The 16,208-nt window shown below is 33.4% G+C and overlaps 2 protein-coding genes across 5 annotated transcripts; one reads left to right on the top strand and one right to left on the bottom strand.

The window, feature by feature from the left end:
- Positions 1-22: 22 nt before the first annotated feature.
- On the bottom strand, positions 23-15,383 carry LOC143448399 (coiled-coil domain-containing protein 62-like). Of its 3 annotated transcripts, none has more exons than XM_076948125.1 (11): positions 15,004-15,380; positions 14,489-14,539; positions 14,190-14,379; positions 13,831-13,997; positions 13,067-13,168; positions 12,797-12,968; positions 12,491-12,592; positions 12,249-12,337; positions 12,028-12,128; positions 10,842-10,998; positions 23-463 (listed from the first exon to the last, which is right to left on the bottom strand). In XM_076948125.1, exons 1-11 carry the CDS (start codon positions 15,043-15,045, stop codon positions 326-328), a joined length of 1,311 nt encoding a protein of 436 aa, XP_076804240.1. In that variant the 5' UTR covers positions 15,046-15,380; the 3' UTR covers positions 23-325. The 3 variants fall into 3 exon arrangements, with proteins under 3 accessions (XP_076804240.1, XP_076804241.1, XP_076804242.1); XM_076948126.1 differs by lacking the exon at positions 23-463 and adding an exon at positions 11,535-11,619 and having other exon boundaries at positions 10,862-10,998; positions 15,004-15,383; XM_076948127.1 differs by lacking the exons at positions 23-463; positions 10,842-10,998 and adding exons at positions 11,378-11,395; positions 11,535-11,619 and having other exon boundaries at positions 15,004-15,383.
- Positions 351-10,842, top strand: LOC143448397 (uncharacterized). Of its 2 annotated transcripts, XM_076948123.1 has the most exons (24): positions 351-488; positions 899-1,044; positions 1,387-1,609; positions 3,803-3,936; positions 4,080-4,181; positions 4,272-4,391; positions 4,713-4,914; positions 5,065-5,229; positions 5,307-5,508; positions 5,622-5,805; positions 5,915-6,115; positions 6,243-6,388; positions 7,091-7,202; positions 7,370-7,507; positions 7,569-7,766; positions 7,847-8,038; positions 8,352-8,525; positions 8,634-8,801; positions 8,936-9,070; positions 9,138-9,338; positions 9,466-9,588; positions 9,704-9,865; positions 10,006-10,185; positions 10,488-10,842. In XM_076948123.1, the coding sequence occupies exons 2-24, from the start codon at positions 919-921 to the stop codon at positions 10,665-10,667; spliced, it is 3,768 nt and encodes a 1,255-aa protein (XP_076804238.1). In that variant the 5' UTR covers positions 351-488; positions 899-918; the 3' UTR covers positions 10,668-10,842. The 2 variants fall into 2 exon arrangements, with proteins under 2 accessions (XP_076804238.1, XP_076804239.1); XM_076948124.1 differs by lacking the exon at positions 10,488-10,842 and having other exon boundaries at positions 458-1,044; positions 10,043-10,157.
- Positions 15,384-16,208: the final 825 nt, after the last annotated feature.

The following is a 16,208-nucleotide window of genomic DNA, read 5'->3' as shown; positions in this document are numbered from 1 at the left end:
AATCCAGTCACCTGGGAACCTTTGTTATAAATCAATTTTATTATTATCTGTAAAATCACTACACATGGCAAGCACCTAGCCATAAAAGCAATGGAATAGTTCTTTTGAATATTTTCATTTGGACATTTCAAAGAAATTGTATTATCACAGTAATGTAGCTACGTTTTTGTTATGCAATGATGAAGGTTGTAGTGAGAGGTAAGCCAGGCAAGTGAGGCAGAACACTGCAAGATACAAACAAAACAACCAAGTGCAACAAACATTCTGTAAATTCTGAAATATTTTACTAAAACTAGTTAAGTAAAAACATTTGATCATTTTAAATTCAAAATGTGTGCCGGGTGGAGCTGGGATGGTAGGATTTGAGGGGGGGAGAATGAGCAGTTCTTTCTAAGCTCTGTACCATTTCACGAGATTCCGACAATAGTCTCTGAAGCTTGCTTGTAGGTGAAATTGAAGAAGTCTGATGAAATTTTGTTAAAACAAAGGTATTAATTGTTGTGTATCATAATTTGCTTACGTTGCTGTCCAAAGCATAAATTGTCAATTAAATTATTACATTAAATAACTACATCAGACAAAAAAAATTCCTTATTAGCATAGTTGGATTGAGCTCAGTAAACAAAGCTTGTTTGCTTTAAAATAATGCTATTAGCAAACAAAAATCTTAACTGAACAGTGTTCAATTGATAAGACGCTACTGTTGCAAGGATAGGTTAAAGTTTATCAATGCATGAGATACTAACTTGTCATTGAATTGCATTCAAATGTTGTTGGACTAAAATCGGGCCACATTAATGTTACATGAAACTGCTGAAGCTACAATGAATAATTAATTCACAGTAGTTTGCAACAATTATGCGAGCTTTACTCTGCGCTAGCCATATTGGATTAACAGGTATATGAAGGCACCAAGAAATGGATGTAGAACTACAGAAGTGGAACTTTCAAGAAAGTGTGAAATCAACAACTTGGCAAAATTATGAAGTTTTTCCACAAAAAAGATCAACGCACCGACACACCCCACATAAATCCTTACACAAGGTGACATATTATTAGTTTCTCAATATAGCTGAATTGCTAATGTGAAAAAATTATTTTGAAATAAAAACGTGCTGGTTTTAATCACGTAATGCTGAAATCAATGTAATGTTTTATGCTAAAACCTCGCATGATCGGAAGATTTGTTTAAATACATACTTGAATACCTTTATACATACTCGAATAACTTTTAACTAAAACAAAAATGATATAAACTTCTTTGTTCCCAGAAGTATATCAAATTATCAACCGGTATATTTTAAGGTTGTAACAATTACTGTTACAACTTTGGTGCTACTTCTAGACTAAATAGCAAATCTGTTTAAATGGAATTCATTATTTCAGGCTGTAAGAGAGGGTGATTTGGAGTATGTAGAAGCAATGTTAAAAGAAATCCATAAAGAAGTTGATACACTGCCACTTCCAAATCTTCAATATAAATATTTATTTCAAAAACTAAATGCAAAAGATCAAAAAGGATGGACAGCCTTACATTATGCCACAATGAAAAACTATACTGAAATTTGTGAAGCATTATACAAATACTCCAAGCTTAGTGTTCGCACAGGTATGCTCAAGTCAACTTTAAACTTTGCAGTTGTATACCCAGCTATTCTTAACTATCATTGTTTGATTCCATAACATGTTAAAGTACTTAGACCAGTGGCTCCCAAACTTTTTCTACCTGTGTACCATTTTTTTCAAACAGTCATCTTGTGTCCCCTATGTTTAGAAAACTCTCTAATAAATTAAGTGATACCAGCCCGAGTTTAAAAAACACCTAATTAAAAAAATAAACAAAAACACAAGTGAGATGGATGCAAACCACACAATACTTGCATTCTTCTCCAAGTTGTATAACTATGAAGTCATACTTTCTGCAAGCCAGGCTATACGTTTATTTGGGCAGGTTACAAAATACTAGCAAATATTAAACAAAATATAGTAAAGCTGTCGTAATATAATAAGCTTTAAAAATAATTTTTTTGTTTTATTCTGACATTTCGTTAGTCATTGTTTAACACTTTTAACGTTGTAATACTACAGTACTACCTTATAGCAAACTGACTAAAGCGCTGACTTAAAAATCATTTACATTCATTCACTAATTATTATTTTGATTGATTTTTAGTAAGTCTAAATAAGTTGCTTGGAATACTTGCGAACCACCTGGAAGACTTTCATATACCACTAGGGATGCACATTAGGGTTATGACTAGGAAATTTTTTTTTTGCCTGTAGCAGGAATCAATGAACATTTTGGTATAAATTTAGAAAATTATAATTATTTCGTTCAAATCGTAAAAAATATCCCGCACAAACTGACTTTAATTTTTGACATTGGTCCAAATGTAAAAAAAAAATTACAATTCAAAACTTCATTTTTGCTACAAATTTAATGTTCAAATATTTGTCCTTTTTGCACTTCTGGTAAAGTTCTTCCATCAATTTGACTCCCCTTTCTGCAATTATGTTAGTGCGTGGCCGTGGGTCATCTACAACGGACTTATCCAAATTCCAATGGGTTTTAAGGCACTTTAAGGCTGCAGGACATTCGAGCTCAAAGATAGCATCAAATAATCTTTGGTATATTCCATCTTTAAACCTTTTGTTAGAAAACGAGGCTTCCTGCCACGCATTTGCAATGAATGAGCATGATATCTCCAGAGTTAATCTCCATCTAGGGATGAGGAAGTAGGCAATCATAGCATAAATGGCTCTTGAATTCCATCTAGCATTGTGTAGAGATGGAAATTTATGCCATTTGAATAGTGGAAATCTACCATTTTCTTTGAAGAAGCGGAATGCTCTGCACAACTCAAAGAGAAACTTAAAATCATCCCTCCATCCTGGGTTTTCAACCATTTCCATCTCAATTTCTGGCTTGTAGGATTGCTGCAAGTTTTCGTAGTGTTTCACCACATCATCTACAAATTTGTAGTTGAGAGTTGGTTTTGTTGAAGACGTTGGATTGAAGAACTATAATGCATGCTTTAAGACTCTATCAAGAATATGATGTTGGCAACCAATATACTGCGGTTTATCAAAACCCTTGCTGATCCTTGCATTTTGCAGTTTCACAACAACGCCATTCAGCCGTCCAGTATTAACAGATGTTGTGTCACATATGATCATTTTCAAATTTTTCCATGCATCATATTCATCTAGTAGGTTTTCTAGGCTGCTGAAAATATCTCAAGCTGTTCCACTTTCGAATTTTAGAACACCCAGTTTGATTTATCTTGATGGACTTTTCTAGCATACTACCTGATATTCATGTTTGCCAATCTTTTTTCCATCAAAGTGTAAACAGAAATTATTCTCCTCTTTCATAATTTATTTTAATTTTAGCTTTGCATTGTTGTCATCTCTTATAACTGCTCACACAATTTACCAAAAAAAAAATTTCAAAATCTTCGCAATTAAAATTATGTCAGGCAAATTCAAATTAGTCGATATATATATATATATATATTACATTGAAAACTGGAAAAATTTGGTGCGGGAGATTTTTGTTTAAACAGTCTTAACTTTTGTGAGTTTTCAAATCAGGACATAAAAGTTCATCATTTGTAACTACAGGACACACAAAATTTAAAATTTTTTTTTAAGTCATAACCCTAATGCACATACACAAACCATAGTTTGGGAACCACTGACTTAGATCATGCAATAATGGGTGTTACAATTAAATTGTGTTCGTAGAAATATGAGTTCAAATAAACTGCACTACAAATACTGTACTTAAAAAATTAACCAGCATTTTCACTGATGATGGATGAGGCATTGGATGACAGTCAACTGGATCTGTGTGCTCAAACCAACGATGGAGCAACTGCATTTCATTTTGCAGCCCAAGGAAATAAATTATTACAAAACAAAAACATTTTGGAGGTTTCATAACACACAAACATACATCAACTTTTCACTTTATACATACTTCAACTAATAATCTTCAAACCAATTTAATTAATTTCTCACCACCAGCAAATAATTTTTCATATGTATTTAACTTACTTAAAAATCTTTTAAATTAGGGAGCAGGGGATGGGTTAGAGAAAATGTTAAACAAAGCTCTAAATGAACAAGATTGTTTGAGCAAGCTTATTGAATGGCACACAGGAAAAAAGATTGAACTTGTAAGTATGAATTTTACCCTTTCGAGCAAAAGTTTCAATTACATTACTTTTATATAAATCCAGTTTTAAATACTTTTAATTGTCTAAAAGATGAAGGATTCAAACAAAATGACTCCTTTGCACTGGGCATGTAAAAAAAATAATCCAATAGCAGCAGTGAAGTTGTTGGGGTATGACAATCGAAAACGTAACAAACCCGCATGTGCCAAGGTAATTTGATCTTTCTCTTATATCGTACAACTCATAACTTAGTAGATGCTTTACTTTTAGTGGGTTACTTTGTCAAGCTATTTCTCTGTTAAGTGTTGATAATGTTGTTTCCTTCACTACTGTGTTATTTTAGAAAATACCTTTACATCTGCATTATTGTGGCAATTCTATTCACAGTTTTCCTGGTTGCTTTGTTTGAATAACTCCTTCGAAATTAACTCTACAAAAACCAGTAAATGGTTTGTTCACCGTTCACTCTGTAAAGTTCTTTGAAATTGTAGTTTCCCAGAATAACTTTTCAAACTTGCTTTTATGTTGCAGGAAATATTAAAAGCTATAATGAAGAAAACCAATGCCATCCCATCTTTGTTAAATTGCTTAGACGTTAATAACATGTCACCACTGCATCACTGTGCAATTCATCATGCTAATGAGACTGCAGAAATCCTCATAAAATTAGGAGCAGATTTACGACTACAAAATAGGCATGGTGAAACACCTCTACACTGCGCAGTGGCAGAAGGTAATACTTGTGACTGAAGTATTTTTTTGAGTTCAATAAATATAGTACTGCCCTATAATTGCCGTCCAAAGTGTGTATAACTTAGAACTAGCTGAAATCAACTGTGAGTTCATTTGGTAATGGACTGAAAATGTATATTTTTGTTCGCAGGAAATATACCATTATGTAATTACATAATTGAGTACACAGAGAAAACACAAGGTGGTTGTGCCCTTGAAAATATAATTGAAATCACTGACAATCAAGGCAACACGGCCCTGCATACCGCAGCGCAAAAGTCTTGCTCTGTTGTAGTTGGTGCACTACTTCAACATGGTAATATACTTTGGCACTGAACATAATTGCTACTGAACAAAAGAATTAACCATCCGTTCTACTATCTGCTAATTCAGGCAATGCAACATTGATCAAGCAATATAATAAATATGGAGATACTGCTCTACATCTTGCTGCCACTTCGGGAAGCCTAAGGATTATAAAGAAATTGATAGAATCTCAGATGAGCGTCCATTTTACTAACAATATCCGAAGAACTGCAGTACATGCAGCAGCAAAATATGACCATCATGAAATTGTTAAATACCTTGTTGAACGGTAAAGTCAAACAAGTGAAATGGCGTATCATTATAAAACGAAAAAAGTTTTATATTTTTAATCACAAAAAATGGGAAACTGAAAAAAATTATCCTGTATTACTGTACTTTCAGTGGAGCATCCTTAGAAGAGATTGACTCGGATCAACGAACACCATTGCTCTTAGCAGCTTATTATGGAAACCTTAATACCTTAACATACCTTTTGAAAACAAATTGTAACCTACTGGTGACAGATATTGAAGATAAAACCTGTCTCCACTTGGCTGTAATAGCAAACAGGGAAAAGGTTCTTCAGGTCAAATAAATTTATTGATTGTTTAATAAATTAATTAAAGATTTATTTGCCTGTAATCATGCTATTTAACCTAATACAAGCAACCATAAAAAATTTAATCAAATTTCAGCATATACTAGCTAATGATGGTGAAGGAGAATTAATAAACAAAGCTGACCATGACGGTAATACACCACTACACCTATCTGCAATGCATGGTTGCCCAAAAACAATTCAAGTGGTCCTACAACATCCAAAATGCAATACAAAAATAAAAAATGAGAAGGGACGATGTGCTATTCACCTGGCTGCTACCAACGGGCACGACGAAGTGTGTATATTTTATCATTACACAATAAATGCACTTGGAACAATTAGACTTTGTATTCAAAGTTTGGAGTACAAACGACGGTGAAAAACAGTTGATTTTCTGATGCACACATATTTCTTTGATCTAGATTCTGAACATTCTTCTAAAGAAAAACCCCAGCTCAATTCATACAAAAGATGAAGACGGAAACACACCACTTATTGCAGCATGTATTGCTGGAGATGTGTCTGCCGTGAAGTGCCTTATAAAGCACAGAGCGAATTTGGAAGAAAGGTACAGATATTGGCAAAATGTTTTGTCGACCAAAATATTAAATTGCAACATATCTATGACAGGGGTATGACGGGGTCCCCTAAGGGTTTGTGTAGCAGTCTTCGAGAGAACGGTAAAGAAAAGCATTTGGTTTTTTAGCTGACACTTAACTCGTGACTATATTAAATAATTTTCGTCTGTGATGTCAGAATCATCATGCTAAAAAAGCATGCTTGATTTGCTTGTGCGCTACTGTTTTGAATCATTTCATGAGTGATAAAACACCACGTTTCTATTTTTGGTTACGAAATATGTCGTTATTTTCTGTGAAAATTATTGTCCTTTATCAACATCTCGTTTGGACTCATTGTAAGCGATCTGCCTTCAGCGAACAACTTAATTGAAGGAAAATTCATTGATTTGATAAATGGCAGAGGTGCAAAGTATATTTGCTTACCTTCTATTTTATAATGGATTGCAAATTAACAAACAATTAGGGCATAAATTTTTTAAAAGTTTGAGAACCACTGATGTAATTTGTATTCGCTTCATAATAGTATCAACAAATTTGTGTATATAACCAACAATTCATTCTATAATGTACATCTATTCTTATAATCTGGTTTTGTATGTATCGCTGACAGCTAATTTTGAAATAAACTTTGCTATAACCTAATTGTTCTTTAACTTTTCTTCTACTCTTTAATTTCATTTTTTCCCCAGAAACTGTGACAAACACAACGCATTATGCACTTGTGCAGTCAATGACTTTTCAAGGACAGCAAAAGTTTTGATCCAAGCTGGAGCAAAATTCGATTTCAGTGAAAGTGATTCAGTAAGAATGTAGTAAAAAGTGAAACTGTTTTTCAGAGTCATTAGAAGAAAATTTTTAAATAAACTAAAAATCATGGTTTTAAAATTAGATGTGAAAACTGACAGGTAGCAAGGTTGTATGGTGCAAGATGTTAGTATGCCTGATGAATGTACTAGTCTAATTTGCAGACATCACCATTACATTTAGCTTGCATTAATGGAAGCAGCAACATGGTGCAGCTACTACTAAAATTTGGAGCTTTTGTCAGTTTGCCTGACAATGATGGAAATCGGCCGCTTGAATTAGCCATAAAACATGGACATAAGGTAAGGAAATTATTATATTTTAAAAACTACCAGATATACGTATGTAACATATGTTCCGCAGAACTGCGCAAAATTAATTCTTGAAAGCCCGAAATGGAAAGCAGCATTAAGATCAGCAAAATGTAAAACAACGGAAACTGGAGAAATTTCAACCCCTCTTCGACACTTGATCAAAACTATGCCAGATATAGCAGAAGTAGTATTCAATCGCTGCACAACCATTAGTCCTAACTTGGGGCCAGAAGATGAAGATTATAATGTTAGTAGCTTGCCACTGCTAGATGAAGATACTGAGACGTATAATAAAGCAATAGATTTATAAATTGCATTTACCGATAGGTGGAATTTGATTTTGAATTTTTGGATGATGTCTATACAAGCACATGCTGGGAATATTATATGGAGGGGGAAGCAGCGTTAATGGCTGCTAATCCACCATGCTTCGAAGGAAACCAGCTTGTAACTGACATGACAAAGCCTTATTGTGATGACAATAAAATTTTAAGAGATGCTCACCCATTGGCAATCATGGTAAAACGCTATGTTATGTAACAGAAAAATAGCCAATGTTTACTTATATGATGACGATTTTAGCTTAAGCATTACAGAGGACATAACATTGCTTGGGCACTTAATGTTGGCAGATAAAAAATTGTATATGTTGTGACTGATGTGCCTTGATAAGCTTTCTGTATGCTTGTTGATCTTGGTAATCATTCCACACAAATCTTAGTTACGTTACCTGCAAGACAAACATCCTTCCTAAGTTGTTCTCATTTCATACAAATGGCTTTCACTACTTTGACACTATATGGATTTGCCATGTTTCTTTTTTTGGTTTCAGGCTGAAAATAAAAACACACCACTGCTCTCTCATCCTCTTGTCAATGTCCTCCTGCACTATAAGTGGAAAAGATACGGACGCACAATTTACTACACATTACTATCTATATACGCTGTTTTTTTGCTAAGCATCACATTCTACCTTTTATCTTTACCACCACCATATGCAGTCATGGTGAGAAAAATTGATTAGTTTTATTTGAAATCCTCTGGTTTCTCACAATAAGCTTTGTAACAGATTGATATTTAACAATAATTATTTTGTTGATTGTGTTATGTTTAGATCAATGGCACTGGTGTAGATGCATGTTTCATTGTCAAGCAAAACAATGACCAAATTTGGAAAGACAGTAATTGTGAATGCTGTCAATATGGATCCTACAAAAACACTTTTCAAACAATTTTCATGATACTAACTGTTCTATTGGCTGGAATTAGCCTAATAAAAGAGGTAAAACAATCTACACAAAACTGCGGTTTAGCTTAATGTTTAGTTTCAGTTTAATTTAATGAATTAACAAACAAAAAAATGATATCTTCATGAATAATGACCTTTCTAATAATTTTGGGCTTTATTATCTATAGGTATTTCAATTACTGCAAAGCAAACTTGCCTACTTTAGAGAATTTGACAACTACATTGAAGTTACAGCCTATGGACTAGCCATTGTTGTTGTAATAAACTGGGACGAAACATCACAAGTGACTGGAGTCAAGCAAGTGGGAAAACAATGGTGTTAAATTAGTAAGATGAGCATCAAAAAATTCAGATTTAAGTGTAATTTAGGTTTGGCAGTGGCAGCTTGGAGCAGTGTGCTTATTAACATGTTGGATCAATCTTGCACTATTTTTACGAAAACTGCCCTCATTGGGAATTTATGTGATCATGGTTGTGGATATCTTGAAGACGTTTTCTAAATTTTTTGTGTCTTTTTTGGTGTACATATTGGGATTTTCAATCTTCTTTTACATGTTACTTCAAAACCAGGTAAACTAATGAGTTTATCTAATAAGAGACAGCTGAAAGTTTCTGGGCCAATTTTTAGATAACGCTTTAGCATTTTGCATGTTTAGATTTTTTTAAGGACAATTAAAAAGACCAATTAATCCCATAGGACATTTTTCAAACTTGGTGGCAGTCTCTCATCAAAGTAACAGTGATGATGATAGGAGAACTAGATTATGGTGATATCTTTTTTACTGATGATCCTTTCTGCAATACCACTGCTACAAATTGTGTATGTGTTGAGAACCTACGTTTGGTTGAAAATTGCGCTTTTCAATTTGGATTTGTAATCAGTAACTGAATACAACCCCATGTGCATGATACAATAAATATTGTCCTTTTTCTAGTACTCCAACGCTCTAGTGTACTACCCAGAGATAACCTACATAGTGTTTGTTTTATTCCTCATTGTACTACCCATTATAATTATGAACCTGTTAGTGGGTTTGGCTGTGGATGATATCAAGCTTGTTCAACAACATGCAGCAAGACAGAAAATGGCAATGCAAGTGAGTAACGTACCTTTAACTTGCAGACTATTGCAATAACCTATTTCAGTTACATGACATTTTTTTACTTTTGAACTTAGCAATAACACAATTACGTGATCATAAACATTCCTAGTGACATAAATAAAATGACTTTTTAGATAAAACTGGCTCTAGATGTAGAATTCCTTTTGCCAGAAATGCTTCGCCGTCATCTAAGTATTTACAAATATAAGATCTACCCCAACAAATACATCAAGAAAAACTGGCTCATTCGATTTTTGTTTGAAGATGATAACACAAGAAGTGATAACATTGCTCGTTCATTACTCGCAGAAAAGGTGAATTACAGTATATAAACAAACCCTTTATTTCCCAAAAAAACAACAGGAGATAGCAGCAATAGTTGTAACCAGTGTTTTTTTTAAGGTGTTTTGGGGGACCGAAACGGTCCCCCAAATTTCTCCAGCGGCTTCCCAAAATTTAGTTCAGTAGCCTAATAAATAATTCGTTTAAGCAAATATGGCTATTTTTTGGTATTTAAATGAAACACTTGCGGTCTCTTAAAACTATTTAGCGGTCACCCAAACCAAACCTTAAAAAAAAACCCTGGTTGTAACTATGTTATTTTTGTAAATTGTAGGAAACCAGAGATATCATGATAGATCAGCACGATGAAACAAGAAGACATAACAAACGCATTACAACGAAATTAGTCGATTTGCTTATGCAAAGCAAAAGACTGAGTGAAAGCGTTGCACAACTGGCAAATCAAATTCAGGCTGAACAAAATGAACAGCCTCAACTATCACATAAGTTTTAGTAAACAATCATAGGTTTTGGGAAAATCCACATTTAATTCTGCAATATTTTTAATGTTTTAATAGTGTTCAACCAAATATATATATGCCTCAATTCCTATGAAATACTCAAGAATGATTATGTACACAAAGAATGATGGATCTTGTGGTAAACCAAAAATATAACTGTAACTTACCAATAAATGAGAGTGAAGTTGTGGGCTTTTAGACCCTCCTTCAGTATGATTTAAGACTTGTGAAAGAATAGTATCTTCTTCTGTTGACCTTCTCACTTCTTCTAATAAATCGTTTGTTGTTTGACTTGTACAGTCAAATCCTTCCAGGTCAATATTGCTGTAAAATGAAAAAAAAACTGATCATAGAAGTAAATCTCATCTAATATGAAAGTTCAAATGGCTATTTCACAAATTTTGTTTTATTTATTTATTGATTATATCTAATCCAATGTTTGCAATTCAGTATTTGCTATTATGATTTCACCGGTAAAAAAATTCCCTGACACATGAATTAAATAAATAAAAAAATATGTTTGATATCTAGTATATTGATTGAAATCAGCTTGAAAATGACACAACTGCAATCAGTAACATCTGACTAAACTTAGTAAACAACATACCACGTGTCATCAGTAACATGAAACAACAAGCATAGATCTGTCATTATTCTAAATATTACTAGTACTGGTATACCTCATGCTTTACTTTTGCATTCTTTCAGGTAAAATTGATAGCTAAAATAAGTTTTGAATTTTTATTGATATACAATAACTTGTTGAAAATACAGCCTTGAAAATGATTCTGAATTAACTAGTGAAATGCTTGGTTTGCACTGCAAATTGTTATCTATAATGTTTCATGACCAGATTATACCTGTACTTCATGCAGTTTACATCATTAACTCTCTCTAAAATTTCTTGCGATACTATTTGACTTCATCACTTCCACCATCTGCTCACTAGTAAAAAATCTGGTTACTATTAGAAATAAATTAAGATAATTTTTCAAACAATGTGACCTGTGACCTTACTACTACCAACACAATACATTTTCAGTGCATCATGTAGTACATTCCATGCAAGTAAGACGTGTGAAAGGAGGTTTAAATGTCCAAACTTTAATGAACTGCTGAAATACAAGTCTAAAATAAACCTTTAGTGTCCAACTTTGCTATACGCTTGATACTTTTTTGGAAATGTCATCCTTGATTGCTAAGCAGTTTAAGGTCATAATGTCTCACTAAGTTAAGTGTTTCATGCATTTGCAAATGTGTACTCTGGTAAAATGCAGATTCGTTCCAATGAGGTTCATAATTAAGAATATTTAACATAATCTAATAACGTTTAGTTGAAATCGATGTCCAAACCTCAGATTATTTAAACGTTCTTCTTGCTTAGCAAGCATTTCCTGTGAAGTTTCCAAGTTCAGTTGAACAATGCCTAGTTCTTCTTGTTGACGTTCGTACAGCTACATATCAAAAAGAGAATTCTTTGGTAAATAACTTATGATGTGAATGACGTATGGTTATATTTCATTTATATTTTTATTCTTCTCAGTACCCAGATATGATAGTCCATTACTATGTACCTGTCTTAATTGTGCGAGCTCAGTATCAGCCCTATCCTGCTTTGACTTTTGCAAATCAATTAATTCCTCTTTTCGCTTTAATTGCTCTTCTGTAGTGTTCAACAACACAAAATTTTAAATGAGTTCAATGATGCAGCCTCACACTTATGTAGGCACAGTCCACATGATCAATGTCAAAAATTCATAGCCAGCATTATTTATGATAAAACCAACAACTGCAAGTTGCATTATGAAACCTGTACCGGCAAAGTAGAGTTCTCGTTTCACTCTTTGTGCCTCATCTCTAACTTTTGTCAGCTCTTGACGAAGAGTTATTATCTCACCAGTCTTCGTTGCCATTTCAGCTGCAACAAGTATGAATGAACCACACTGAATTCTAGTTCATAATGGCTAAGAAATAACAAACTGTGGCGATAGTAGTACTGTAGTAGGTTGTAATTTGCAGGTTGAGCAATTAAATGTCAATCTGTTGTAACCAGAGTGATTTCACATTACAAAATAAATTTCAATTCATATCCTCACGGTAGCAAAAGTATAAAGAAACATACCTGACATTTTATCCAGCTCTGCCCTGCATTGCCGGTATTTGGCCTTTTGTTGTTCCAAGCCAACACGAGTTGTTGCTCCATCTTGCTTGCTTTGTTTCAGTTCAGATTCTAGCCGATGTACTTTTGTCTTCAGCTCACCTATATGACTTTCAGCATCCACTAAATCCCCATCCTGCAGTTATATAGTTAACGGCATATACCGTATATAATTCAAGTACACAAAATCCTGAGACAACATTACAATACGAGTAGATTCAAACACACCATTACCTTTAGCTGAAGCTTTGTTATAAATTCTTGCTCTTTGGCTTCCAATCTTCCGATTTTGGTAGATAACTCGGTCACTGAGGAATTTAGTACTTCATTCATACTCTGTAACAACAAGAATATATACGTACACTGTGAGAATAGAAATAAAAATATGAAGTATGGTACAAAATACATGATGTTTCTCATTTTTTGTGCCCACTGTTGCAATAATTGAACTTTTTAATACACTGCATGTTCGGTAACCAAAAAATTGCAGTCTTTGAGAACAATTATAGACTAAAATATGTAGTTTTGAAACATAGAGTAACCATAAACAGTTAAACAAAAATTAGTGAAATGGTAAAAACTATGTATTGTACTTATTGTTGTATGTACTTATGTAGCATATTGTTCCACTACAAGTGGGGATGTGCCAAATCGAACACAAATGCGAATATTGACCATTTTGGTTATTTGCACGAAACCTATTAAATATGTTGTTTTAAATATCTTATTGAGTCAATAATTTCATTTTACATATTCAAAAAACAAAAGCAAAACGTTTTAGTTTCAATTCGAAAAAATTCGATTGTTATCATACATCAATTAATCAAAAATTTTGATCAACTGCAATAAGCACAGTTAGCAGATTCGTATTTGCACAATTATGAAGATCCATATACAATTCGTATTCTCGCAAGTTTAAAACTCTGTCGCTTTAGCACATCTCTACCTACAGGTTAATTTATTAGTGTTAATATTCAATTCAACATTACAAAACCTACCTGCAGATCTTGACATTTTACTGTAGTTTCACTGATTTGTTTCTGTGTTTCAATCAGCTTAGTTTTAGCAACTTCAATAGCAACATCTTTATTTTTATGTTGACATTCTGACACTTTTAACCTCTGAATTAAGAGGCGAAGTTGCTCATTGCGTTTCCTTATTTCACCTTATAGTAAAATATTTTTTATTATTGCGATACTTTTAAGAAAAACAAGCCCACTTTGGTATGGTATTGATAACTTTGTCCAGTTCAAAAAAACTTAAACAACACTTGTTGTTTGTTAAAAGGTTTGAAGTTTCAAGATTCTTCCTTTAACAAACGGCTCCTTTGCATAAAAAAATTAATTATTAAACTTACATTCCATTTTTTCATTTTTTTGTTCCAAGTCCACTAAACGCTGTCTATCTCTTTCCCATGCTGACAGCTGTTTTTGATGGGCAGCAACCATCTCGTTTAATTCTCGATCTCTATCCTTGAGCTCACCAATAAGGAGCTGTAGTTCATGCCTTTGCTTTGCAATAGTTCCAGCTTCCATGTCTGACAAACTCTAGAAAAAAGCATCATCATTTAAACAATACTACAAACTACCTTACCGTAATACATCAGTATTGCATGTTTAATACAGGACTTGTCAAAATGTTGAACTTATCTCTTACCAATGAACCATCAAGATGTCCAGGTATTCTTTCGTCATCATAGGAGGTATTCTGCCAATAAATGTAAAAAAGCTTTAACAAAAAATAATACCACAATAAAATAATCACACACTAAAATTCACACACATACAATATAAATAACTTCAGTTATTAAGGTTAGTATTTGATACACAGTATTGCGATCTGTGCTCCATGGAGTAATTTGCAGCAGGTATCTCAAAGTTTAAGGCTCAGTTCAAATGTCAAGAACATTAATCTGTTGTGGGTATGTGGTTGCCAGCTATCCTTGAGAAACTTAAACTGATTTGTATAGTCATTACCTTATTTACGTCAACATACAGCTTATTACTTTACATACAATCAAAAATTAATTTAAGCATTAAATTTTAAACTTTTCCTACACATTATATTTTAAGCATTTTTTTCAACTAATGTTATTCTGCCTACATAACTTTTTGCACAGCACTCTACAAGAGATAAACTTGAAAATAAAGTTGAAACTTTAACGAACTCACGGCTGTTGGTTTTGGGGAGCTGCGAAAACGGGGATGCATCATTCTGTGCAGGTCTTCTGTGTCCTGTAGTTAGTAAATACCTTGTATAGCCTACTTTTTCACTGCTTCAAAAGTTCAATCAAATAAAAAAATAACGTGTTTTGGTCATTACTGAGAACAGTTTATAATCAAGCCCAAAATAATCTCTATTTGTGGACGGTGTTCATGAAAACACTGTAATAGGATAAACAATCTTCACCAAGCGTTGTTCCATGACAACAAACATACCACACATCCAAAAACAAAAGCTTTTCAAGAACGCTACTTGACAACAGATTAACGAAATGTTATCGTGTATCACTATTCAACATCTGATCACAATGAATAGAACGTAACCACTTGTGGTAACTCGCCATTAAGGAGAATTGATTTTCGCGCCGCTAGTCTGGGAGGCGTGGCAGATACTTGAAAGGGCGTTTCCTTTTAAGTTTCGCGTAATTGTGACATCTAGTGGAACAATTTTCTCTTCAATGCATCCAGCAAAAAGATACCGAAAAAAATGAGATGAAATTGGTTAGACTAGAAACGTGAAATATTTCCGGTAAATCTTCTAAATATTACAAAAATTATTTATTTGGTTATCACCTATGAATAGACTATATAGACTACAGTTGGTCTATTCAAAAAGCTAATAATAATAATTGGTGTCTCCAAAGTATGCAGGTTCGTTTTCATCTCTTGGACCGTTTTGTCTCACTTTTGAGACCACTTGGATCGCTTGGACGGTTTATTTAAGACCGTTTGGATCGTTAATGAACACCAGACAATTTGAGATCGTTTTTAAATCGCAGATTTGTTTGTTTTGGTGCTACAGACAGCAAAGTATTACGGAAAAATAGTTGTAATTTGTAATAAACATTTATAGTTGAACTGTTGGAAGTTAGCCTACTTAGTTGCGTGTAGACATTTATTGTTATGTGGATGCGCTCAAAAAATTTAAGAAAAATATCATAACGAGGTTATTACACTGGAAATAATTGAAATGATTTACCAAAACGAATATGCAAACCAAACATCTTATTTTCAATATTTTTTCGATTTAAAGATCTGAGTTATCGAAGCGTTGTTTTTTTTTGAGAGACGCCCGCTAATAATCTTCGCTCTTTGACTAATAAATTTAAGCGATTTAAGCTTATGGGGTCTACCCAGCAGAAACTCACACATTT

The sequence above is a fragment of the Clavelina lepadiformis genome, chromosome 3, assembly GCF_947623445.1.
Source record: "Clavelina lepadiformis chromosome 3, kaClaLepa1.1, whole genome shotgun sequence".
In the NCBI taxonomy this organism is placed as follows: Eukaryota; Metazoa; Chordata; class Ascidiacea; order Aplousobranchia; family Clavelinidae; genus Clavelina; species Clavelina lepadiformis.
The sequence above is the reverse complement of the archived record's forward strand: the minus strand, read 5'-3'. Positions and strand labels throughout refer to the sequence as shown.

Bases quoted from the DNA above. Each gene is read 5' to 3' on its own strand.
- LOC143448397 (XM_076948123.1), top strand. From the start codon at position 919: ATGGATGTAGAACTACAGAAGTGGAACTTTCAAGAAAGTGTGAAATCA. The intron at 6,116-6,242 runs GTGTGTATATTT...TCTTTGATCTAG, and splicing joins CTACCAACGGGCACGACGAA to ATTCTGAACATTCTTCTAAA. The intron at 8,802-8,935 runs GTAAAACAATCT...TATTATCTATAG, and splicing joins GAATTAGCCTAATAAAAGAG to GTATTTCAATTACTGCAAAG.
- LOC143448399 (XM_076948125.1), bottom strand. From the start codon at position 15,045: ATGATGCATCCCCGTTTTCGCAGCTCCCCAAAACCAACAGCC. The intron at 14,540-15,003 runs GTGAGTTCGTTA...ATTTATTGGCAG, and splicing joins GCTCCCCAAAACCAACAGCC to AATACCTCCTATGATGACGA. The intron at 12,969-13,066 runs GTAATGGTGTGT...ATATAACTGCAG, and splicing joins TAACAAAGCTTCAGCTAAAG to GATGGGGATTTAGTGGATGC.